We start from the raw sequence: 26474 nt of genomic DNA, 5'->3' as shown, positions 1-26474 counted from the left end.
ATCCTGGATTTTATTCTAAGGGAGTTGTCAGAATATGATGAGGAATAAAGATGAGTAAATTGTAGCAATTCAAAGAGGGAATAAATAAAGCCAAGTTTTTTGTTTTGTAAAACAATTCCAGAGCATAGGTTAATGACAGCAAAAACTTGGTGGGAAGTTTTGTTGGACTCTTTGCATGACTTGACAGTTGACTATTGTTAAAATGATGTTAAGTAGTGACCTTTATTTTATGTCTTAATTGTTTTAATTAGTGCTTTAGAACAGACAGTGCCTTGGCAAGAATAATCGCAGACTTGTTTTATTGGCTGGTTTTTTTACCTGCACTTGGCAACAAAAGAAAAAAAAAACGATTGGACAGCTAAGGATACAAAACACGGGGAAGCGTGTAAGGATCATGTTTTGGTTAAAAAAACAAAAGAATACCATGGCTGAAAGTTGCGAGACATTTTAATAACTTACAAAGTATGCTTGTTCGGCTGTACCACTTTTTTTTTTTGTTACATTGAATCATTTGATCATTCCATCAAGCTCGAAAGTCACCCTAAAAAAAAAAAACGTATTTAAAAAAACGAATCCTGTTATACTTACAAAAAATATATATAAGGCTTAGTTAGACCTATTTTTGTTTCCTCGACGATTTTTAGGGTCACATGTTCAACTGTGTAAAATAACGTTCATATCATTAGCCCCACAGAGCAAGTATGTGTTTAATGCTTGACAGAAAAATGTTAACAATTTTTTTTTCCTCTCTGTGTAACAGTATAAACGAACAGAAAAAGATTCCTGTAGTGATCAAGTGCACCATTTTTGTTCTTTTCAGTATTATGGCTACATGATCTTCTGTAACTTGTCAAATATACTTGTTGGTATATAAACAGACAAATAGACAGTGAGTCTGGAAGAGCACTACAAATATTCACATAAAATGCAATTGCACAGTTTAAGAAGAATTATAAATAGTCCGATCTGGTGTCAGTGTAGTGATGGCAGAAAAATACAATTTGCTTCTAAAAATGTACACCCATTTAAGTGCGTTCTGTTTGCTTTTTGGGAAAGGAAATTAAGTTTTCCTTGTCCACTCAGGACCACCAAGCTTTGTCTTTTATTGTGTGTCAAACAGACATCTTGACATCCGATCATCTCTGGTGGCTGGAGATATCACACAAAATGAGCTTCTCGATGTTCAACCTCTTGAAGTTGCCTGGATCTCATTTTCTGGTATAACGGTCTGGCCTGGTTTAGATCCCCGTCCTCGAGATTTGGGCTGTGGGACGACGAGGCGGTGGCCTGCTCTGCCTCTGCGTCCTTCTCAAGAGGCTCGTCCACAGAAACCTCAATCTCCAACTCGTCGTCCTCGTCCTCTTCGTTTTCAGCGCTGTTAGCTAATGTATGGAGTGATTTTGTTTGACTCCCTGATGGAGGCTTATAGAAAGTTCCAGGTGGTGGTTGGAGGGTCCTCGAAGGCCGGTAACCCGTTGAAACTATGTTGTACTTGGTTACGTTTTCCTCCCGTCTTAATATCCTGCCGGGTCTCAATGATGTTGACATGCTGTAAGGTCCATTAAGCTGGCTCTTGGAATTTTCCGGAGGCAAGCTTGCATCTTCTGATGAGCTTTCTGGACTGGAAATATTTTTGGTAGTTTTCGACGCAACATCACGGTGCTTGTATTGATCGGCCCAAGTCCTACGCAAGGTATGGTTGTTACTAAAGGTGGTCCCGTAGCGTGCTCCGCCTCTCATCTCGCTTTCATCCACCTCTTGGATAGACTGGATGCCTCCTTTTCTATCATCTTCATGCGAGGCTGTCCAGGTGGGATTCTCGTCATCTCGACCACGACTGCGTTCCACCGGCATGCTGACTGGTCGGGAGAACTTGTTACGGTGCGATCGGAGATTCACCCGAGACGTAGGTGTGACGTGTGGAGAGCGGTTGAAACTTCGCTCGCCGGATTTCGCCCCTTCAATGACCCCATTGAAGGACTCTGAATCCACTTCATCACCTTTAAAAAAAAAAAAAAAAAAAAAGGATATTTAAATGCCATTATATCAAATCAATTTAAAAATGCACTTTCATACTGACCAGGTTCAAATTCTTTTTCTTCATGGTCACCGGGATGGAGCAGAACTGGGTCCTTATACTCGGGCGACAAGTGATATGGAGGAGTGGAGGAATGTCTCTTCAAATTCTTGGAGCTCAACTGTAATTGGTAGCAGATGATTCACAGCATCACTACACCAAGTTTATGGTCCAACCATAATATTAATTGTGAAGTCCTGCTTTACCTCCTGGATGTCACCCACAGACTTTGAGTGCCTGCTAAGATGCTGCTCATTTCCCATTGAAGGATAGATGAGGTCCAGTGAGGATTGAGAGCCAACCTCTTTGGGAGAGTTGCCTGAAAGAGGACTAAGCGGGGTGTCGAAGATCATGTGGTAGTGTCTGACGAGGAGTTCGACAATGAGCGCCTGATAGGGGTAATCCACCACGGAGGAAAGAGACATGTCGGCATCAGCCTGCCTCGGCTTGATGAGAGTTGGCCCAAAGACGATCCCCAGGTTTCTTGCAGGCATTTTATTTTCTTCAGCTTGTTCTGTCACCCTGAAGGAAAAGGCTTGTTAGTATTTAAACCTTTTTATTTTTTGAGCTAGGAGCAGCCTACCGGTGGAGATGTTGGATGAGAAACTGCAACGTCTTGTAGTGAGCAGACGGCAGTTGCCTGAGGATGTCCTTGAGCTTGAAGAGGATGCGGTTGAGCTCCACGCCGACCTGAGCCGGCGCCACTGGAGAGGAGCTGAGGCGAAATGCCTCCAAATCTTCCGCAATTCCTCTTTGGCTTTCTTTGGCCAAACCAATAAGCTCATTGTAGTAGCGGAAGAGGATGAGTGGTTCTGGAAGCTGAGGAAAAGATCATCAAGGTCAAACTAAAGTACATATACAAATCTTTATGTTGTGTTAAACACAAACTTACCTGTCTAAGGTAGAGTTTGAGAACATTGCTGATGTCGTGGGGGTAATGGTCTGACAACTCAACCAAGTCCTTGCCATTCTCAAACGCTTGACACAGTTTTTCCACACGTGATTTGGCGCCATTCAGACGGTAGATACCCTTTTGCAGTCCAAAATATTTGACATTAAGATCCAAAGAATTTGGAAAGAAAAATAACCAAACCATCTAATAAATGTTTTTTCTGTAAATACCTTCATGTCGAGAGCTCTGGTCTCGATTTCCGATGTGCATTTGCGTATGATGAAGGGGATGCCATCGTGGCTGTTTTTTGCAATCTGCATGAAGTCGACGCCAAAGAGGTGAAGCTTCCTCTGAAGCTTCTTATGGCCACACTGAATGGCCAAGGTCTCCAGGCACTTCTTATGGCAAGCTAACGAACACTGGCCAGACAGAAATGTTAACTGGAGTTTCCAAAAGTCGTTCTTGTCAATGAAAAGAAAGAAGAAAACAATTTACCTCTTCACACTCTGCTCCTTGAAACACCACCAGCCCATCACACTCTCGACACTTAGAGAGCGCTCGGAGTTTTCTCAACTTGTGCGTTTGAGCAGCTTTGGACATCTGTGCGTTTCGAAAAAAACGTGGAGAGCTGGCGACTTCGTTTAAAAGATCGCTTAGACCTGAAATGAGTGCAATATATAATTTAAAAAAAAATTGCAAACTCAGCATTTGTGATTGTTTTGCTTGGCATACCATTATCAGAAGGAGAGTTGGGCTCTTCCAGGTCATCAGCAGATGACATGGTGCCAGTCGAGGGAGACCTGGGTAATCTCCTCTTGAAGTCTCCTGAATAGACACCAAGTTAAATCCACATTTGTGCAGTCTAAGCAAATTTTCCATCCTTCTGGTGGTGCCAATGAAATGCTTCACCTGGGCTGGCAGTGGGCGAATCCATTGATCGGGACTCGCTGCTTCCTCCTACACTTTCTGAGTCGCTACACGTTCCTCCTCCTTGACTTGAATTGCAAGAACGAATCCGAAGTGCTGCGTATAAAAAAAAAATTAAAAAAAAGATTCGTCTCACGTCACTTTGTTTACCCACGGTAGTAAAACGCTGACTCATCATTATGATGACTAATTCAATGAAACCATTTCTGCAGGATTGGAAATACCTTGAATGTCAGTGTTATTGTTGGCGCGGCGCTCTGCAATCTTGCCTTGTCGAGTCGTGTTGGATCCGTCGTTCTCATCCGTACCGAGGAGGTCCGATGTCAAGGATCCTTGTGACAAGTTACTGAAGGATGAGTAACTGCCACTTTGTATGTGCTGGGTGAGAGGAAATCTACCAGAGGAGTAAGAACATCTGTCCTGAGTCTGAAAAAGACGGTAATATTCGAGATGGTCCTAAATCTTTCAACATGTCTCACCCTGTGCTTGATGAAAAAGCTGAATCCAGATATTGGGACTCAGGGGACAAATTCCGGACGAACTCAACATAGCGAAGCCCGGGCTCATACAGTTTGGCTTTTTCAGAAAGACTCTGGTGGTTGACAGGAAGTGATAGCACCTGAGCCTGCTGGAGGTGGAACCAATTGACCGTGACCTTGAACAGACAATTACATTCTGTCAGGTGTTAAACTGATCAGATTCCACTCACGACTTGAGATATTTCAACGTACAGCTTTGAGAGTGAGATCGCATTGAAAAACCATCTTTCGGAGCTGAGTGATGATGTCGTTCTTAGTTTTGGCTAGACCAGCTTTTTTTTCCTCAACATCAATTTGACACGCATTGGAGTGTATCCTCGCCTCCTCAGCCTGCAACAACAACAAAAATGGATTATCAATTCAGATTCGGAAAATGATATCAGGAGAGTTAAATGTTGTAGTACCTTCTGGAGGGCGTCGTCTTCCAACCTGCGGCGCTTTTCTAGTTGTTTAGCGGCCGTTGCTCCTCCCACTCCTCCGATCTGCTCGCCCTCCAAGCGGCTGGTAGAAACCTTGGCCTTTTCGTACTCCTCTTGACGCTGATCCTGCAGCATCCGTGCCTTTTTCAGAGCGCTGTCCGCCTCATGCTTGTCATACAAAGAACATTTGGTAACACAACTATTAAAATTACTGTAAATTCTTTACCAATATAGAATAATTACCATTCTTTTTAGCTCTCTCTGCCACCGCTCCTTCATTTCTTTGCGTAGTTTGTCCAATTCATTTTTTCGGGTCATTAGAGGCTTCATTTAAAAAAGAAAAAAAAAAAGCAGCACATACTATGTTAGTATTGTTGTGTTTATTGTCCAGCTAATATTTGGTTTGTAAAATTACCTGCATAAATTTGTTGCTTTGGAGTACTGATGTGGTGTTAAGTACAAGTTTGCTGTATTCAATGTCATTTTTGAAAGCTGCCATGTAGATGTCACGGAACGGCATGAATTCCTTGAGCAGAAAGGACAGACAAGGCGAGTTTATAAAAAATAAAAAAATCACAGCGCGTCTAAATATAAACACCAAATTCTTAAATCACCTGTTGACTTGCAAGGGCATTTGCAGATTCAGCCATTTTGTTGTAGCTCTTTGCCAACTCGATATCTGTAAATATATTGGATGTATATTATGTGACAATTCAAGTAACACTATAAATAGATCCCTCTGACTTAATTGTAAAAATTTCGAATAGAATAACAGGAAAGCCAACAAAGACTTTACATAAAGTCAAGCAATGTCCTTGAGTCATCCATCATCAAATAAACCATTAGCCACAGAGGATGTGTTCAATAAACATTTTGTCCTGATAACACATTGTGCCAATTTACAGAGGGCCCTGTGTCACCATCCTGACTGTGGGAATGACTAAGGAAGACAGTTAAACCATTCATTAACCATCGAGCAAAATACCAGTTCACACACTGGATTCTCAGCTTTGAACATGCGAGACTAGCTCAGGTGAATAAAATATCCCTGGAAATTTCCGTCAAATTTATCTTCCAATTGAAACCAAAAAAAAAAGTCCAATGAATATGTGATTTTCTGGTTCTTAGTAAAAAAAACAAAAACAAGGTTATTTCCTCAACCTCTTAACTATCTTGCTACTTAACACACAAAACGTACATTTAGGGTTCTGCGTTGCTACGGCAACACAAAACACCCGATACAACCCATGCAAACCGTACTCCATCCTTGACTCACCCATATTAAGACGTTTCTCCACCCACCCCAACACTTCTTTGGTGTATTTGGACCAGGCCTTGGAGTAGCGCAGTGCTGACTCCACCCCGTTGTCCTGCTGCTGGAGCGTCCGATCCACTTCTTCGCCCCGAAACGCTGGGCCTGTTACAATCACAGGAACTGCACGAGGAAGATTGTAAAAGTTGGACTCTGTATTTGTACCATTTGAATATATTCATATTCAAACGATATGTACAAATTAGTCTGACCAATACAAATATTTCCCCTTCCCCCCACTTTTTCAGCCCAATTGTTAGAGTACAAAATCAAAATACATTCTGTCAAAGGGAGCAGACTATCTTACCTGGCGGATCATCTTTCTCAGAGCTGGATCCTCCAGATTCCACGGGCAGGTTGTCAAAAGACTGAAAGCACATGAAAAAGAAAACCGCAACAAGATAAAGGAACAATGTTTTAGACCAAGCAACTTGCAATGTTATTATTCTGCACACCACTTACCCTCCCCGTCTTAGTTAGGGGGAGCCCTAACAATGATCCATTCTCTACATCTCCCATAAGGAACTCAGACACTCTGGAGGGAAAAAAAAATAATCAAATTCATTTTGATGCCGAAAAGCCCACATGGGCTTGTAATATGGAATCGCTATGGTGATACCTACACATTGCCAACGGTGAATGCCAATTGCTCGGTTGCACAGTGGATGTCTCTCAAAAGATTCTGTTTGTTCTCTTCGTTCACCTCTTCCAAATTCACTCCTATCAAATAGAGATGAGTTGAGATGAAGTCAAGCTTCCTGTCCTAATATCAATTCAGTACATTGGTGACATCCTGCTCAGATTCAATGAGTCACCACCATTGTATGCGTAATATAGAATTGTCAAGTCCACCACAAGCATCCAAAACAACCTTGTATGTTCTGAAAGGATAAGCAAAGATTCCAAGTGTATATAAACGGGCCGTAATCGGCAAATCCAGTAGTTTCCTGCTGCGAGTCAAAACACGGTGATGACTGAAGACAGAATAGGGGAAAGAAAAACACCAATGTAAAAATGCTTGTAATCAGTCTTCACAATAACCTTCCTGTTCTGGACTGTGCAGAGAAAAAAATAGACACAGTAAATCAGTGCTGTTGAGGAAACGTCTTTCTTTACATTGGAACAATGAAGATTTCAAACAGCTCAAGATACTACTTTTATTTTCTGAGGTTTCTTCAATTAGTTAAGTTTGAACGATAGCAACCAAATGCTCAATACTGTACTTCACACAAAAACAATTAAGTATCAGAAAGATTTGTCAAAGACACCTGCACTCTTTAAAAAAATCTAAGAATACCTACCTGCAATGTATTTCCAAACTCGTTCCTATTCAACAAGCAATTTTATCATAACAATCACTGAAATAAAATGATTTGGTCATATTATCCTCAGTCAGGCAAAATTGAGTTCAGGATTTAAAAAAAAAAAGCAATCCAAAGAGAAACTGACTTAATGAACAATTATAATGATCCGTAAGGTCCTGGGAACACGGCGGCGGCGTTATCACCGTTTAAAGCATGCAACTAACTCACTTATGTGCTTACATGGCCTCTGCTTGTGTCCAACCCCTAACCCCTCAACAGGACATCCTGAGCCTTGTTGGAATACAATGCCAGCGCTCACACAGGCCCCAACCAGTGGTCCAAATGCGGAAGTTACATCATTGAGAAAAAATGGTATTGTTTCAATGGAAAAGCACAACACGCTCACAAAACTCTGGCTAATATTTTTACCATAAACACATATGAAAGGCCGCCTTGTTTTTAGAGCAATTTTATAAATAAAACGCCAAAGGGTTGGGCTGTAGGCAGCTGGTATTCCAGGGTGTTGGCCATTTAAAGAGTTAAGATCATCTTACCAAATTATATCTAAGAGAATGAAGAACAGAATAAAGATTGTCTAGTGCTCAAAGCCGTCCATTATCCCAAAGCGCTTTATCCTCCGTTCTGTTGTATTATCTATCGTCTTGTGCTCCTAGCTGACGCTTTCAAAGCACAAAGGCTGTGTTATATATATATAAAAAAATAAAATAAATTACACTCTTACATGAGCTTTGATTATGGAATAACAACCGCTTTCATGTTAACTGAAAATGTGGCATGGAGAAACAGGAGCAGCAAAAACGGTTATGCCTGGCTGATTTTTCCCATTATTGTTTTGCCAACATTTTCCTTTCCTACCTTTCACTGTCGTGATCAGCGTCCCAGCCGAACTCAGGATATCAAGTGAGTTGAGGCTACGGTGTTTGCTGATGAGATTCGACAGGACTGCCAGCAACTCCCTTAGACGTTCGTGGACTGCCTTGTGGAGGCAGGCTTGGTGCTCTGTGAAGTCACAAAATTGGAGATTTTAACAAGCTTTATGATGATGATTTCTATTAAAAATAAAAATTTGTCTTATTTGAATATCGAAGCGGCCCAGGCCCTCCCCACTTGGAAAAGTCGATCAAGAGCCAAGAGAATTACAAATCTCCCATCCTACAAATAGTAGAGCCATTCTGCCAACAGGATCACTAGATTACATTCCGCCTTTGCTGCTTTAAAGGGTGGCCATGGTAGCCATGTCAGACGACTACCATCCATTCACAGCAGTTGCGCTCGACACTAAAGCACTCAATGGTCTGTCTAGGCAACAAGGCCATAAAGCAAGGCTGGCATTGGGATTGCACTCGTTCGGCTGTGTAACCTACATAGAGAAGTCGTACCTGAGAGCCAAGTGCATAAAGACCCACGACCTATTGCGACCTTACTACAATTGGAAGTTTGCAAGTCGGTTAATCAGAAGCCCCTTTTTAAACAGAAATGATGAGGTGAGAAAGCCAAAAACGGAGACTGTGATAAGGGTGGGAATTGATGTTCTGCCTCAAAGTGAGCTAGCAAAGAGAACAAAGCGGATGTTTGTATCAAAGACAAGTCGACTGTACATCACGGTGCAGTTTGTTGATATTTTTCAAAATAACAAAAGCTCACAACATCGGTGTTGCGCAACGACGGGCGCTTTGCTTACTGTCCACTTTTCTACCCGACCCCCTCAGACAAAACCACATCCCAGTGACAGCCAAAGCCACATTGGCGCTGATGATCACCCCCCTGGATTACCTCTTCATGGAGAAGGGGATCAGAAAGACTTTAGCTGTCGCCCATTTTTCCTTTTATTCATTAGCTCTTTTTTGGGAGTGGGACAAACAGCGGGGCTAATGCAGCTGGGTTTTGCATGGACATATTGACAATGCTTGCTGGGGTGATCCAGAAAATCAAGCCAGCTAAACAGTATGTCGCAAGTTCCCGGCAGAAGGTAACCAACCCGGTTTTACAAAAACAAAACAAAAGAAGGTGCAAACAAGCATCAAAGACAAATATTTTGAAATCATTCCAATTTGGACGCAATAAATGTTCAAGACATTTTCATTTCACTTCACAGGCAATACAATAATAATAATAATAATAATAATAATAAATAATAAATAAAAAATAAAATAATAATAATAACCCTCCAAGCAGATATTTCTGAGCTTCTAAGTTCACTACAAAACCTTTAAAAAAAAAAAAAAAAGAAGCTGCCATGACTCCTAAAATCAGCCACTTCAAATTTCAAATAGAAAAAAAGAACTGCTTGCAGCCAATGATTTGCGCTGGCCAAAAGCTTCGCCGCAGGACTTTTAGATACTCCTTCCCCATAGCAACCATTTTCATTCATCTTCATCAAATGTCATGCACAGCTTCTTCAGCTGCTGAGAAACTGGTCGATTTTAATGACAAAAGCTTCTTTCCTTTTTGTTTTAACTGCCCAACTGGCATTAAAAACAAAATACTTAGATTAAAGGCATCCCCAAAAAGTCAGGTGATGCAATTCAAATATTTGTATCTTCTTGGCTGGATATAGGCACGTGCGCAGGACAAAGTTTCAAAGTTTCCAACAAGTTGCTTCAACCCTTATAATTGGTCTTAGTCATTTAAAATCCCCACTCATTATCTTTTTTAATGGTCAAAATAAACAGCATAGCTCAAATCCTCCTGCTCCAGGCTTTATGGCCCATTCATTGAATAGAATCCTTACTATAGGAGGCATAAACTGAAAGGTTTTATTTCAGACTACCCTAAAGCATGAATGCCCCACAAGATAGAAGGGCTTCCTTTAAAAGGTCCCACGGGCCATCCTAAATTGAGGCTAATTAGCAAGACATTATGGCACAGCAAGGCACCCCTAATAAAAAAGACTGATTATTTAACCTCAAAAAGTGAGAACCACAAAGCATACCCAACTTGTTCCCACCAAGAAGAATCTGTTTAAGGCATACTGTATCTGACAAACACAAATTTAGACTCAGCAGCTGTAGTCTTGTTTTAAAGAGAGGACGTAAAGTTTAAAGAGAGGTTCTGGGAAAATCTTTCTGTCCACAGTCCACAGGGAAAACCAAGGAGCAAAAAAACTCAGTATTGTCCCTGGGGCCGCTAGCAAACAGGGGATTCAGGTCATCTCGTGGACTTGACCGCACGAAGCATTTATGAAACAATAAATTGCGACGCCGGCCTTTTAGGTTTGGAAGGAAAGGATGATCGGGGTGTGTGTGAGTGTGTGTCGGTCTTTGTGCGTGGTGGGAGGATGGTAAGGAATGACAGGGGAGGAGTTGCGGCCAGTACGGGAGGGAGGGAGGGAGGGAGGGAGGGAAAATATGAAAGGAGAAGGGGGTTGAGTATTATTTGGGCTCGTTCTCAGCCTTTGGGGATTTGTCCCAACTTTACCCCTTGCGCTGCACATCCCCGCGACCAGAGAAGGAGCGAGAGACATTCCAGTGCATAATAAGGCCTGCTGAATGAAAGCTATGGAGGGATCAGACCTTGAGCCTGATGAGAAGGAGGCCGCGGATCAGGAGCTCCTTCGTAAGGCTGCCAGAAACACATTGCCAGGCTTTTACTTCATTAGCGTCATGGAAACACAACATTCCAGCCTCTTGTTTGGGTCTTGGGGATGCAGCAAGGGGGCAGGAGGGAACCATAATGAAAACATTGTCAGACAAGTCACCATCAAAATGACACCATAATAGTAGAACATTTCAAAATCTTCAGTTTGCTGATTTTCCTTTGAAACGTTTACGCCGCAGATGAACGTATCCAACTAAATATTGTCTGGATTATAATATTATAGGAGTCAAGCACATAAAGAAGTACGGAATTTGTATGACCTGGCAACATTCCATTCACTCTGCTCAATTATGCATCGCAAATCATAAGTAATGTATTATTTATGGTTCAAAACACATGCAAGAGGGGCAGGGAGGGTGGAGAAATCACAAAAAATGTCACAACTAACCAAGACCCAAAAATAACCCAATGCCGAGATCAGTATTTGTTTTGCTCCTCATTTTTCTAGCTGTCTGTCTCGGAGAGGAAAGACAGATAACACTTTGATATCCCCCCCCATCTCTAAATGCTGGCATTCCAACTATGCTCTCTGCTTTCTTTAAGAAAACCACCGATCCCCCCCCCCCCCCCCTCTGTGCAACCTTGATCTGGAAGCCAAACTGCTCAAGCGTTGGCGCTAAAAGCTTGTTCTCCACAATGTGTATTGTACGCAAAGAAACATCAACGGGCCAGGAAGTGAAGACGGCCCCTTTTTTAGTGCACCTGTCAATGGATATAAGAGAGCAAAGGGAGGCTATTTGGATTTACTGTCATCCTGATGGTAACTGAATGGGCTTTGGGAACTTGAAAGTCTACCTTCTTACTCTCAAAGAATCGAAGTCAAATTCGGCTTAAAGTATTCTCCATCTTAAAGCATTGCCTGATGATTGTGAGTTGAATTAACCCTGTGGCGCTTCATACATTGTGACCTGTTCCCTTTTAAAAAGACAGATTAAGAAAACCTTAGACATTAACCCCCCCCCCTCAAAATATTTAGAAGAACCATAAAAGGAACTTTTTTGGAAGCAAGAAGCTTGCTTGTAGTACTTTACAGCCGATCCCACAAAACCCAGCGGGATCGACTGTCTAAACACACGAGAGAGTTAGAGCCTTCAAAGAAAGTCTGGAATAGTTGGTGAAAAGTCCAAGTAGGGCTAATTTGGCATCCAAACCACTGAAAATATTTTTAGACTTTCTCTGAGTACCAACCGTAGAGTTTCCCAGCACCATACAACCAAATCAAGACTAACCCAAAAACTATTCCAGACAATTAAAAGCTATTATTCACCGTGTCGCCTTTATGTGTACCTTCGCATGACGCAACACCTGAGGTAAGCTTTTTGCATAGATAATGATTAGCTAAAGATTCCTCGTGACTCAGAGCAAATAGTTGAGTTGACATAGGAGCAGGGTGAGTCATGCACATACTGTACACTGACAAATGCCGACTTATTTAAAAGAACACTCATCCGTCCTGTATGTGTCTTTTTTGCGGTATTCCAAAGTTGCCGTGTCATTGACAGGTTTCTTCTGTACTTCCTATAATCGCTTGGCAACAACACCCAGCTCTCAACTTTCCATTGTCGACGCTGACCCGTTCACTTTTTATGCTTGTGCGGCTGACGCAAAAAAATCATTCTGCTTGGCAGCGCAAACAACAGATGACACACCTGTTATTAAATCAAGCAGCGTGCAAGACAACACACCCTCAACAACTCTCTTCCTCCACTGATTTGAAAATAAAATCTCCTTTTGGTTAAGCCAGGAGCCGAATGTTTGCTTCTCTAATATGATGGAGTGCTTTGGAGTGTCTATTCACTTCAGCATCCAATACAAAAGGGCCAGAGAGACCACCCCCACAGCTCATATGGTCTCATGATGTCCTCTGTGACCCTAATGGGGACTAACCTCTAAATAATAATCCCCTCCAATTACTGACATGCCCTTCACAAGTGCGTAGCCGACGAGGTCACAACCCAACAAAAGAATGTAAATATCTGCCGAGCGACAGTGGGCAATTCTACGACGTTGACCTGACACCAGTTGAATCACGTAAACAACTTCTGAAGACTGAACTCAGTCGCGTGTGTGTGTGTGCGTCATTGGCCGTGGCAATAAGAACCATCTAAGGAAGTACTACCAGTCAAAATAAATCTAAAATGTCTTATTTGGAAGACTCGGCTGAAGAAACCCCATGGGGATCGTTCCTACAGGCCAGTTATTCCAGACTTGGGAAAGTAGCCATTTGTGAAAAAAAACACGGCCGCTTTGGAGTGCGGGGATGCCGCCAGGGACGATGGGTGACGTCATTGACTGCGAATTTAGTTGCAAAGGAGACCCAAAGGGCGAGGGGGGTTGTTTCAGTCACTTTCAGTGAGTGACCACAGCAATGAAAGGTTTGAACTTTGGTGATGCAGCATGCGGACAATACGGTCATAAATTAAAGAGAGGTTTAAATCACTTCCAATCACAATCCAAGTCAGTGACTCCCAACAATCTGTCTCCAAGTATCCATGCTAAACCGAAACAATGACATCTAGGATATGTCGACTAAGAAACAATAGGGACCTTTGAGAGTTTCTTTTTTTTTTCAGGCAAATTGGACTATTTACGACTTTCCTCAAAAGTGGAGGGTTTTGTTTTCAACTTCCGAATCAGGCTCTCAAATTGGTCTTTTCCTGCATTTAGCTGAAACAAGCCCTAATGGGAAGACTCAAGTCACATGTTGGAATCTACTACAGTGATCGCACCCGCATAATTGAGCTGTTTACTGCTAACGTTTGCTTATGCAATGAACTTTTGGAGTCTGAAAGATTAATTCAATTCATTTTGACAGTACATTGGAAATTATTTTATGACATTATTTTCTTTCTTGTAGCATTACAGTATTTAAGTGATTTAAAATTGATTGATTTTGGGAACCCTCACCCATACTTTGCCGTAATCATTTTATGGATCAAAAAACAATCATGAACCGGTTTCTTTGAGTTGAGCTAAAAGGGTTTGTCACGTTTGTCAGCTAACCTGGTTATATTTTGTATGACTAATGTTTTCTTGATGGTGAGAGGATTGATACAGAATACAATTTAAATGCACATCAAGTAAAAGTATTTTTTTTCCTCTGTGGAAAAAAGTGGTAGACACGTGATACTTTATTCACTGTGCTTGGTCAGCAGCACATTTCATTGTGTTGTTTACCACAAAGAGAGCAATAACCTGCAACTAAAAGAGAGATAAGGAAAGTTGGGTGGCCCAGCAGCCAAGGCCACAACAGGATAAAAATAGGTCATATTAAAGACCGAATTCCCAAACGTACCTCCGGAGGCAAAAACTCCTCTGAACTGGAGCACGACATCAGCAAATTTGCGTACGTCCGTGACCAACTGCAGGATGTAGTTGGGGTCTGAGGTGAGGCTTTCCAGGTTGGGCAAGTGCAATGGGCGACCCTTGGAGACTTTATCCGACATAGAGGAGCTCGAAGTGACAGTGTTCAAGCTGGAGTTGGAAAATCGAGACATGTTCTGAGAGAGTTTGCTTCCCCCTCCGCTGCCACCACTGCCACCTCCGGATCCTCCGCCGGTAGTCTGGCCCAGCATGGCGGCAAGCATGCTTTCCTGGCCCTGTGGCCTTTAAACCTGTAGTTGTACTCAGGTCTCAATCCGAACACAGACCTGCCTTAAGAATGAAGGGCGCTGCAAAACAAGAGGCGAGTGTTACAATAGTCAACAATATTGTCTCACTATAATAACAAAAACGAAGAACCTGCATGGTGTGTAATTGTTTTTATCAGCAACATTAAGTGTAATAGGGCACAAGTGCTGCTTATGAGAGCTAAAAAGTTCAAGAGCCGTGACAAAAATGCTGTCAGTCGTGTTTCTGATAAACTAAATACAAATATTTACAGTCATACCATTTAAAGTAATACTCTCTGACAACACCGCCAAACAAATCTGAACACGTTTTAGAGAATCTGCTTTATTTTTTTGAACTCTTTAAATTGTGGAAGTTTACTTTTATGCGGTGTTCAGATTTGCTGAGGCGTTGACAAATAATAAAGGCGCACCGCTTGTAAACAACGCAAAGTTAAATGCCGCAGTGTTGCGGGTTGTTTTTTACCGCAAAATGTTTTGTCACTATTTGGGGATGAACGATGAGAAATAGTCGAACAAAATGCATTGCAATTTGAAAAAATGTCCGTTTTTAAAACACAGCTCGTCCGTGCGCAATGTTACGCACTATAACGTCAATAAAGCAAATAGTAGTAGCTGTGGGATTTAATTCTCTTGCGTGCAAAGCGCACACAAAAAAAGAATAATTGTGTTGCATTTGCAAAACAATACTTTGCGTTTTTGGATGAAGTACTGCAGATTTATTATACATGCATACGAACCCGATGCAGAATCCTGAAACATTCCTTCTGATGAGGATCCAAACGCAAAAAGACGGTCCAATGGGGTTAGTTATGTTTGAATAAGACAAAACAAAACATAGTCCACAGGAAGCGAAGCTATTCGTATGTACCGGTTTGGTGCTCCTTGTTGGAGTTTTACTTGAGGGACTTGCTTGCCTCCCCCTTTACGAGTGACGTTATCTTGACCGAGTATGCGCGCGTCTGTCTGTTTATGAGCGCACGCTTCTCCTTTAACAACAGGTGCTTGGTTTATAAATTGTCAAGATAGTTGTAAGAGAATATCAACATCCTCTTATGATTTTCATAATAAATCTGATAGCTACGTCCCGTGATTGCATATAATAGAATAGAATATTCAAATCTACAATATTCTGTTTTATTATGAGGGTAATTTGAAAATGAAGTATTCTTGTACATAGTTTTAGTTGGCACTGCTCTGCTCCAGAATTATGTTTCTAGATACAGACAATTAATATTTTAAGACTTATATTGAAAATATTGCTGCATCAACGCAAAGTTGGTTGGATGCAGAAATGCATTTGACTTGAGTGCCATCTAACGGTAATAGTCAAACAATACATTTATTAAGCGTCACATGATGTAATAAGATTTTGGCTTATCGTGTCGCTTCTTTACAGATGCATAATTGGGAACCACTGAAAGCGAAACGTGCTGAATACTTGAATTTATTAAAAAAAACCCAGAATCGGTCATCTCACAGGATGTACAATACACAAAATAGGCATCACAAGATTGTTATTTATATTCCACAGGAATTAAATTGAGGAAGTCCATGAAGAACTAAATGAGTCATGACTCCAGAGTGTGCACATACTTGAAGAAAATACGACAGAAAGACTATCAAGCAAAAACATTTCAAGACATGACAAGCCATTAAAATGACAACTTACTAAATGACAGCAACAATTCATGCACATCGTTATGAATGTGTCTCATCCAAATACTGTCCTGCAGTGCAGTGAGTCACACAAGACAACTCCATCTCGAAGGATTAACTAATTAGTCATCGTGGGTCTTGTACACAGGTCATCAGTGAGCCGTGTCCCCTCTGGCACTAGCCTCTGACAAAAAGCGCTGGTCCGCATCAATAAAACCGAAACAATTACAGAAGATGTTTTTGTATATTATTAGGTGGCCTAAAACAAAGGTCATCCACATATATAAACAAATGTTAGCTATATTCTGAAGTAGGTGGCCCTGTCATCAATGGGCAATAACCAGACAAAGCTCCAAGGTCAAGGTACAAGGATCCGTTCCTTTTCGGGGGGCTAGAGACTTCAGCATAGAGTGAAGAGTCTGGAAGGAAAATGTGAATAAATATACAGAAAATAATGAATAACAAATGGGCATTTAATAGCAGCTGGTGTTATTTATCGAATCACTACTACGTGATCTCATTTAAAGTACCTTGTGTGGTGTCATCTTGCTGGTTTTGCTGGTACAACATGGCATGGTTGGCCTCCTCTAAAGCTGAGTCGAGACTCCAGCATCGGGGTTGGTCCTCTTTGGGCGGGTTGATGGCTTCATCCTTCAGCAGGTCCGATGCCGAGCTCCTAAGTGTCGGGTTCTTCTCCAGAGCCCGTTCCAGGAAAGAGCGCATGGTCAGGCTACAGTTGTCTGCTATGTCCTCCAGGGGAGGTGCTTGCTTGTGGATCTAAGAGAGCAAGAAATGAACACATCAGTCAAGGCTTGCAATAATCCCCCAAAACAACTACAAAGCAGTGACCCAGATTTTGTTTTCCGAGTGATGCCGTTAGTTACAACTTGTTAAACCGACTGAAAAGCGAGGTGAAATGATTAACTGTCGTTTCACTGAATTGCTCGCACTGCTTCCGTATTCTCTGTCAACAGTTTCGAGAGGAAGTGAGTAACTGAGTCACATTTAAAAGATCAGATCAGTTTCTTTGAAACTAGCCATGTGGAATGGAAAACAGATGTGGGCACATATGTCACGTATGGTGACATTAGGTCATTCCTCGAGGCATGAATATCTAAAAAAATAAAAATAAATACATACAATGTAGAGGTATGATGGATAGGCCGTGCGTGGATATCTTTGAACCCAGGGGGGGTTGCCAGTCTGCATGTGAATGATTGTAGTTCCCAGGCTGTAGATATCTGTTTTGGTATCATGTCCACGACACAAAACCAGCTCTGGACTCATGTACATCTGAATAAAATAAAAGTTACATTTAAAGAACACCAAAACAAGAATAATGATGCATGAACACACACAATAAAAAAAAGGATTTTCCTGTGACAAAGGTGGTGCGTCAACGTGATCATGCATGGCAAGTAAACAGTAGTAGCTTGTCTCTGTGCTGGAAATTCCAGTCTGCTGTGTAATTTTGGCTTGAGCTAAAAAATGTGTCTGTGAGCATTTCTGATTCATATTTTTTGACCGGGAGCTTGCCTTGGGACTTTCCACTAAGAAAGCTATGAGGAGAACAAGATCTAAACAGAATGTAAACTCGGCCTTTGTTTTTTTTTGTTTTGTTATTTTACCTCGGTTCCTCTCAGATCTCTTGGAATGTAGACGTCCTCTGTCATTTGCACGGTCAGGCCAAAGTCTACCAGGACTGCTTTGTCTGACATCAGGACAATGTTACTGGCTAAAGAGAGAAGGGATAATAAATGCATATTTTCAAACCTTCTGTATTAACATAAATCAGAATTGTTCACAAACATTCCTATGACACATCTTTTAAACTGTCAACAGGTCGTTTTTTTTTCTCTTACGTTTGATGTCGTGATGGATGACGTTGTGCGAGTGCAGATACTCCAGGGCCCGAAGGATATGCTTGGTTACCCAGATAATCTCAAACTCCCTCATTGGCCCGCAGCTGTCTATCATCTCGAGAACCGAGCCGCCCTCCCCGGCCTCCATGAAAAGATGTACGTTCTGCTCCCACAGCAATACCCCGTAGAGTTTGGCGATGTTTTCATGGCAGAAGCGGGCCTGGAACTCAATTTCGGCCCCTCGAAAGTTCTCCATGGGAATCTTTCAAAAACAATGTGGTGATACTCTTCAATTCATTAGCAAGAGTATTTTTTTTTTTTTTTGCTTCACTTTGTATTATCAGCAAAGAACACTGCCACATTTTTTGAAATAGTTTTCTTTGTGTATATATTTTTATATTAATTTTTTTGAGGAAGTACATGAAGCACGAGGCCTCATATTGTTTACTACACAGCTGGTCAATCATTGAATCATAAGACATGATATTGTCTAACATTATGAGTTGATGGCCAGGAAATTATTGCCAAAGTAAATATTAGTGCCAGTGAGCAGTCGCTTCAGTATTGGCTGTGTGTGCACAAAATCAACAACTTTATCTACCGAGGAAAGCTCGGGTTGTAAATGTTTTCCTTGTGAGGTGATTGAATATACATGTGCACGAGTACTACATCCAAAGTTTCAACAATTATTTTGATGCTGTGTCACAAAAGTTCAGTTCACTTGTGTAATTATTTCCACTGCTCATTTTGCGGTATTGGCAGTTTTACAAATAACTTTGTTCCTCTTTTGCTTTCAGAGACAGCAAAACAAGTTGACATATTAAAAAAAATTTCCACAATCTTCCCAGCAGGACGTACCAGTTTACAAGCCATTCTTTTCCGGGTCGTGATGTCCTGAGCCAAGTGAACTTTTCCAAAAGAACCCTCAGGTACGAGGTCAGAGCCACGGTTTTTGTAGGCCAGTTGCCAAGGAAACAGGAGCACATCCTTGTTGATCTTATAGCGCCCATTCTTTACAACCATATCATTCTGTAAATAAAGTAGATATTTTTTAATGGAATGCATATTTAGCCTAGGCAGTTAAACATCATGTAAGACAAAGATTAGATTATCCGAAATAAACTGACTTTATTTAGTAGGACGCCCATCTCCTCAGTCAGGTGCTGCAGTGCTCCTGCTTGCATGTTGGAGAGCATATTGACAAAAGACAGGAGGTCTGTCACTGTCCCATGTTGGACACTTCCAGTCCCATCAGTGATGTCCTCCTCCATAAAGTTTCCAATCTTCTCATTCCCATCCATTTCAACAGGGGACTGACTTTCAGCTTCCGACAATAAGCCACCTTCCTCCTCTTCTTCTTTCTCAAGCTGGTAGAGCGTCTCTGCAGCGTTGATGATGTCCTCAATATTCATATGTGCCAATAGCAGTTCTATGTGCTTATCATAAGTGTACTCCATTTTGTTTGCATGGATTTGTCCCACTCACTGTAACAAAAAAAAAAAAAAACATTCTGTGTAGAATACCGTAAATACGTTGATAACTGAAGTTATATTCGAACACGTGTTAGTGTAAATAGTATTTCTCAAGTGCAACTCCCTGAAAAAGCACCGAAATGTAAAGGACACAAATAAATATATTTATATGATATATTTGGATAAATGCGCACCTCGACAGTAGCCAGGAAGTAGCGCGTCTCAAACAACTAGACTTTTATTTGCGCCAGCCAAAATACAAATACATGAAAAGTCACAGATATTAACATGTATAAATGTCCACAAATAACTTATTACTGCACTCTAATTGCCGTTCCATCCACTTTAAAAATATTTTAACACGAGCTGATATCATTTGATTATAACGTTTAAGTAACTAGATAAATAAATAACATATATTGTAAATGGAATGAATTAAATCAAAGTGTCATTACCGTTGATATCAAGAGCGACTTCTCTCCATAAGTGCGTCAGTTGCGTCCACCTCAGAGACTGGCTGATGTTTCCAATCTGCTGCTCTGGAAGAGGAACTACCCAGTGGAAATGTTGCGCATATCTTTCAGTCTATACGTCAGTCGCGCAACTAACCAAGCTTTGTGTTTCCTTTTCATTATTTGCTTCTGATCCGAATAGGAAGCATTTCTTTTTAACAATGATTGTTGTAATAGTAACTAACCAAAACAAACGCGTCTCGCACCTAGTTAGTTACAATGTAAACATTATATGTATTATTTATTATATATAATAAAACGGTTGTATTATTATTTTACTGTATTATACTACGAATGAACACTTAAACCACACATCATTGTCAGTTGATTATCAAATATGAAGTAGTTATAAATAAAAAACTTTTTTTTTAATGTTGTGATTTTCGCTATTATTTTCGACATTTCTCGCTTGCCGTAGGAAGGGCGACTCAAAAAACAGCGCATGCGTCCTGCCTCAACAACAATGGCGTCCTCCATAGCAGCTCACGGGTTACATATGTGTGGAAGGATCAACCTCGTGAAATGTCTCCGAAAGGCGGACAACTTCTTTCACAGAAGTGTCGGAACTACAGCTGTTCCAGCCCATGCCGACGTACCAACAAAGGACGAAACCAGTCAGTAAAATTTACGTTCAATCAAGCTAATAAGTCAGCCTTATCAGAACAGTGTTAGAAATATGTTGTAGTACCTGTTAAGTGTTGATAATGTCATAAATGAGTCACTAGTGAAACATGTTTTTATTATGTCATCGTGTTATAATGTCACTTCTTTAAAAGCATTTTCTGAATGCAACTGTGACCATGTACGCTGATATGTAATCGAATATGCCTTTAAACATTTTCCAAACAAAAGTAACCAAAGTGGTTATTGTAGGAATAAATAGAGATTCTCAATTTAAGCGCAAACATGGGAATGTATTTTGGTGATAAAATAGTTTCTGAATTATTCTGTTCTCAACAGGTGAGAAGGATGGACGTCTTTCGTTTTATGCTGTCCAAGCCCAAAGACTAGAACAGGCAGAAAGATCTGTTCTCATCAACTGCCCTCAAAAAGTCAATGAGAAAAAGATCCTCAATTTGTTAGCATTACACGGCGAAATTAGAAATTACTTCACTTATGAAAGCTATGTGAGTGAAATCCTTCGCCAACACTTTGCTGTATTTTTACAAACAGGTCTAAGCTTGATTGTTTTGTGATTCTTTTCCAGGGCGTGCATGCAGTGGTCGAGTTTGCTTCGCAAGACAGTGTTTCCTCGTTACTTGATGGGGCCAGTATCCCCAATAACAACCATGAATCTGTGGTTCCTTATAAATCAAGACTAATGACACTGAGGGGTCTGACGGAAGTCACCAACCAGCAGCCCAGTAAACGGAACCACCCACAAACCACCATTCCCATTAATGAGCTCATTCAGAAACTTTCTCAAGAAGAGAGTGTTAGTACATCTCCATTTATGTGTTTCCTTTTGTAATATCTGTAACGTAAATCCAACTAAAATATTTCTATGTCTGCCTTTCCCCTCAGATAGACCAACAAATAGTCTCTTTGACTGAAACCTATCAGCTAACTGAGGAGAACAGCCGACTGCGTTTCCTCGTCTGCTCTCTGCTCAAAGACATCGCTGCTGCTTATTTTCCAGAATGCTCCATCAAACCATTTGGATCCTCAGTGAATGGCTTTGGAAAGCTGGGCTGCGATCTGGATATGTTTCTGGACCTAGATGGCATCAGTGGAAGGAATTTAAAAATAGTAAGGAGAAATAGGCTCTTAATATTGCCTCCATTTTATCTGCATTGTTTTATTTATTTCTCTTTCATCGTGTAGCCCAAATCCGGTTTGTCCTTGGAGTACCAGATGAAGCGAACCAATTCAGAGCGCAGCGCCACGCAGAGCATCCTGTCTGTCATCGGTGAATGCGTGGACCAGTTTGGGCCCGGCTGCGTGGGTGTGCAGAAGATTCTGAATGCCCGATGCCCCCTGGTCCGTTTTGCCCACCAGCCGTCTGGTTTTCAGTGTGACCTCACCGCCAACAACAGGTTCAATCCCCTTCTCCCATACATTTGCCAACATTCACGTTCATACTTGAGGTCTCCAAATGTCAGCCACAATTGACATAATAGAAAACCCCTGAAATCAAGTTAGCAATCTGATTGGCAATCTAGTTCAGTGATTGCGTAAGCGAAACTACACTTTCCGTTTCATTTTTGATGTTGTTGACAGCCCACTCTTAATGTGACACATCCATAATGCCCACACAAACAATTACAAATACACTTCTGTGTAGTTTCCAAGGAAATAGTTGTGTTGTGGGTGGATTTAAGATTGTGGGGGATTTTCTTGCTTTTATCTTTTGGTCATTACAATTTCCTGTTTGTGCTGTGGTGACAATGCTTGTGCAAGTGAATGTCTCAACAGGAAGAAAGAAAAAAATGCGGCCGCAAGGCACAACCCATTGAGTTATCGTGACATAGAAAAGACTGCCCTCTAGCGGTGATTTAGGATTCCAGTTCCAGAGACACTTGCAAACGAATATAACATTTTTTGAAATTAGTGTTAGAGACTCTTTCACATATTTATGGCACATTACTGCAGGATGTGTTAACCTCACTTGCATTTGAAAGCTCGCAGTGAATGTTTGCATGAAATCAAACAGTAGTACAAGTCTGCCTGTTGTCCACAGGGTGGCGATGAAGAGCTCAGAGCTGCTTTACCTTTATGGCCAACTGGACCCCCGAGTGCGTCACCTGGTGTTCACCGTACGATGTTGGGCCCGAGCACATGGACTGACAAGCAGCATCCCCGGCGCCTGGATCACCAACTTCTCTCTCACTGTCATGGTGCTGTTCTTCCTGCAGGGGAGAAGCCCGCCTGTCATCCCCACGCTGGACCACCTACGAGAACTCGCAGGTGCAACAAAAGCCACGACAGATTTTTAAGACATCAGAATAATTCAAGCATAGACAAAGAATATGTCAAAACTGTCATATCCACATGAATTTGCTCAGCGGAGCATTCGCGACGCTCGTAGTATGCAACATTGTCATTACGATTAGCCACAGCTGATGAAAGTACAACTTTCTTGGCCGCATATTGATTTACCATCCTTATCGTTTGCTAATCTAGCAAAGCGCCACCATAGCACACCGTGGCAACTGAACTCAACCTTCATAACTCTCCCTCACTTTCACCTTGGCTGCTTGATAATTGCCCTCCAAAAGCAATCAGACCAAAACCACACAGCCCCCCGCCGCCCCCCCCCCCCACCCCACATTTGTGGCCAGCACCGCTACCACCTGCTTCACTGCCTTTACCCCGTTCAGGAGTTTCTATCACACAGAGTGCTTAGAGGACAATAAAAGGCCCATCACTCTGGTCAGGTCGATGACCCCGTCTCCTTTGGATGCACTTGCTTGAACACACACAGACTCAGCATCAGCTCAAGGTGACTGCTAACAAGGGCATCACCGTGCACTCCACAAGGGACATGATCCATGCCCTCATATTTTTGTTTTCTCCTTTTCCTCACAAACAACGCCCTCCATATATGTGCCTTATTTATAAGCGCTGTTCGACGACCGCCATTTACCTCGTGTCCTCGCTTTCATTCCACAAGGTCCCGCCGACAAGTGCGTGATCGAGGGAAACGACTGCACGTTTGTCAGCGACTTCGACAGGATCCGACTCCGGAACAACACGGAAACACTCGGTGAGCACGTGAGCACAAAGGGCAGATTTTGTGGATGCTAACGTGATTTTGCTTTTCTTTGTCATAGAGGGACTGCTTTGCGGGTTCTTTGAATTCTACGCCACCTTTGGATTCAGTAAGAAGTCCATAAATATCAGAAAGGTATGTAAAAGAAGAAATAAATTGGACTACATTATTATTTCGAAATGAAATATCTGAGTTCACCAAGCATAGTATCGGATGAGTTGTTTTTTTGCTATCTGTTTGGCATCAATCGCAAATCAGAAAATCTCCACTCGGCATCCCTTCATTCCCTCCCGGGTGCGCTGTTCTATCAGCAGATCTGTTGATAGCCAAGGCAGCCCGCTCGCACGGAGACTGTCAGCCCACGCAAATGACAGCCGCCCTTGTCTCGTCTGATTGATGCCGGGCCCGTGAGATCCGATGCCCTTGAGCCCAGATCAAATTTAGGAACTCCATCAGGCTGCAAAGCAATATTTACCACGAGCGAGGAGGTTGTGTTTTTACTGGCATTGATGTATCGCCTCGTCTGTCAACGGGGGTCACACTACGGCAACCGTCGCCTTTTTTGGAGTATCGTCAATCACCATTGGTAAACAAGCCGGTGCTGTTATCAATGCTAATTCATACACAACAACAAAAACACAATACAAAAAAAAGTGGGCAGATAAAATGATAAAGTCGTTACGGTATTTGTGTGCAAGCTAGCTGTGTCAAACCTTTTTGGTGCTTTTTGCACTTGAAGTTTTGGGAATCTGTTTCCAATCGACATGATATGAAAAATGATCACCACATATTTGTTCCTGTCTTGTTCTGGGTCATTCATTTATTATCTCATTAGGTCCCATTAGTGTCACGCATGAGGAAGCTTTGCAGGTAAAAGGCGGCCATGACCTGAGCCTTTAGGTTTTGGCTGCTGGAGGACCAGCTGTAAATCAGCTTTACTGTGCCACAATTTTCTGGTTGGCTCCACTTCTTTGACAAATGCCTTTGCCTGTCTGACTTCCCGCTAACCTTACACGGATGATTTGTTTGATGGGGCGCTCAGCCCGTGTTTGAATCAGTTTTCTATACATCATGTGAAGTTTTTCCTTCTGTATCTCAAAAGTGTCCTCCAAGGCCATGTCCACATTTCTCTTTTTTTTTTTTTTTGCTATCCTGGGGAGAGTTGGTCCATTTGGCCCCCATGTGCCCCAGATACAGGCGTAAGGGTGCAAAAAGCATGACCAACGAGATAGATGAACCGTTACATACAGCACATGCAACTTTCCCTCCCTCCTTTCCTGTCTTCAGGGCAAAGAGCAGAACAAGCCCGAAGCGGGCCCGCTCCACATCCAGAACCCGTTCGAAACGGCCCTGAACGTCAGCAAGAACGTCAACGGCACACAACTCGAACGATTTGTGGCTTTGTGTCAGGAGAGCGCCTGGCTGCTTCAGCAAAGCGACACAATGACACCCAAAAAGGGCAGGAGCCTCACACCCTGGGGACTTGCGACCCTTCTACTGCCGTCGCAGATTGCGGGGGTCAAAAGTCGGAAGAAGAAGAGAAGGGAGCCGGCTAGCGAGCGGATCAAGGGCTTGTTAGAATCCCTAAAAAATAAAAAACAGCCGAAGAGCTAAAGACTCTTGACATCCCTGGAAAAGAACTTTTTTTAATGACTCAAAGACACCTCTATGACACAGGAAGCGTCTTTAATAGGATGTAGTTCCTTGGGTGAACACTGGAGGGTGCTACTGAAACTTTAAAGTGGTAACCATGGCAAGGCAATGGTGAATTACTCTGACCTTTATAAAAGAATATAGGTTAGCACTTATATTGTTTAAACTATTTCACATATTTAGTATTGTATATATTTCAAAATGCTCACTTGATTGACAGGTTTGTTTGAGGTTCACAGTGCAAATGTTTTTATTGTCATCAATCTGTGGACTGTATATTGTGACGTAGAACACAATCAATAGTATGGTGGATGTCGTTAACAGATTTTACAAGAGTTAAAAATGCAATTCTATTATTCTATCCTCTATAGCAGCCATGGAAAAAAAAAATGCATTTCATCCGCATATTTTTTTGATTTTTGGACATCTTTAAACAAGCATCATAATAGAAAAAACACATGACAGTGTTGTATTTGGACTGAATTATGTAAGAGCAAATGACCTAATACAGTGACATAATGATCCTCGCAAATGTTTTCTTCATATTTGGGGGGGTTGCATCAGTCAGTGAGTGCTCTAGTGATGTCATTCTTATTTTTGTCGTGAAGTGGGGCAAAAGGGGATTTTTTATTTTTGCAATGACAAATTACAAAATGCTTTAAATGTGACAAAACCGAAATTGCTCAAGAAAAAAATAATTCTAAAGTGGATGTGTTAATGTCTATTTTTTTATTGCATATGAGATGGCGGCCCGAGGGTGCAAGGGGGAGTGTGCATCCCGTGGCACGTTGTTGTGCATGCAGCCGACAGCTGTTTTTGCCACTCGTTGCTGTGCAAGGTCACAGGGCGATGCCATAGACTTTTAACAACCTTCTTTAGGCCGACCA

The 26474-nt window shown here is 41.8% G+C and overlaps 3 protein-coding genes across 8 annotated transcripts; 1 reads left to right on the top strand and 2 right to left on the bottom strand.

Annotated features, from left to right (window-relative positions):
• Positions 1-429: 429 nt before the first annotated feature.
• LOC147041712 (rho GTPase-activating protein 29-like) lies at positions 430-15662 on the bottom strand. Of its 6 annotated transcripts, none has more exons than XM_085938573.1 (23): positions 15458-15662; positions 14384-14759; positions 8347-8490; positions 6790-6886; positions 6629-6701; positions 6474-6534; positions 6131-6289; positions 5469-5533; positions 5270-5380; positions 5098-5178; positions 4840-5022; positions 4628-4765; positions 4376-4551; positions 4121-4290; positions 3879-3992; positions 3702-3794; positions 3465-3628; positions 3200-3388; positions 2970-3107; positions 2661-2896; positions 2284-2599; positions 2081-2198; positions 430-2000 (listed from the first exon to the last, which is right to left on the bottom strand). In XM_085938573.1, the coding sequence occupies exons 2-23, from the start codon at positions 14673-14675 to the stop codon at positions 1159-1161; spliced, it is 3960 nt and encodes a 1319-aa protein (XP_085794699.1). In that variant the 5' UTR covers positions 14676-14759; positions 15458-15662; the 3' UTR covers positions 430-1158. The 6 variants fall into 6 exon arrangements, with proteins under 6 accessions (XP_085794699.1, XP_085794700.1, XP_085794701.1 ...); XM_085938574.1 differs by having other exon boundaries at positions 4166-4290; XM_085938575.1 differs by lacking the exons at positions 14384-14759; positions 15458-15662 and adding an exon at positions 8871-9630.
• Positions 15663-16155: 493 nt separating this feature from the next.
• Positions 16156-20393, bottom strand: map3k8 (mitogen-activated protein kinase kinase kinase 8). The gene is made up of 8 exons (XM_085939176.1): positions 20166-20393; positions 19366-19722; positions 19097-19267; positions 18239-18500; positions 18005-18111; positions 17517-17669; positions 16907-17153; positions 16156-16795 (listed from the first exon to the last, which is right to left on the bottom strand). The coding sequence occupies exons 2-8, from the start codon at positions 19693-19695 to the stop codon at positions 16671-16673; spliced, it is 1395 nt and encodes a 464-aa protein (XP_085795302.1). The 5' UTR covers positions 19696-19722; positions 20166-20393; the 3' UTR covers positions 16156-16670.
• Positions 20394-20650: 257 nt separating this feature from the next.
• mtpap (mitochondrial poly(A) polymerase) lies at positions 20651-26274 on the top strand. The gene is made up of 9 exons (XM_085939720.1): positions 20651-20836; positions 21183-21349; positions 21430-21657; positions 21747-21971; positions 22047-22258; positions 22903-23129; positions 23836-23928; positions 23996-24069; positions 25222-26274. The coding sequence occupies exons 1-9, from the start codon at positions 20665-20667 to the stop codon at positions 25546-25548; spliced, it is 1725 nt and encodes a 574-aa protein (XP_085795846.1). The 5' UTR covers positions 20651-20664; the 3' UTR covers positions 25549-26274.
• Positions 26275-26474: the final 200 nt, after the last annotated feature.

The sequence above is a fragment of the Syngnathus leptorhynchus genome, chromosome 19 (assembly GCF_054491065.1).
Source record: "Syngnathus leptorhynchus isolate UIUO chromosome 19, UIUO_Slep, whole genome shotgun sequence".
NCBI lineage: Eukaryota > Metazoa > Chordata > Actinopteri > Syngnathiformes > Syngnathidae > Syngnathus > Syngnathus leptorhynchus.
The sequence above is the reverse complement of the archived record's forward strand: the minus strand, read 5'-3'. Positions and strand labels throughout refer to the sequence as shown.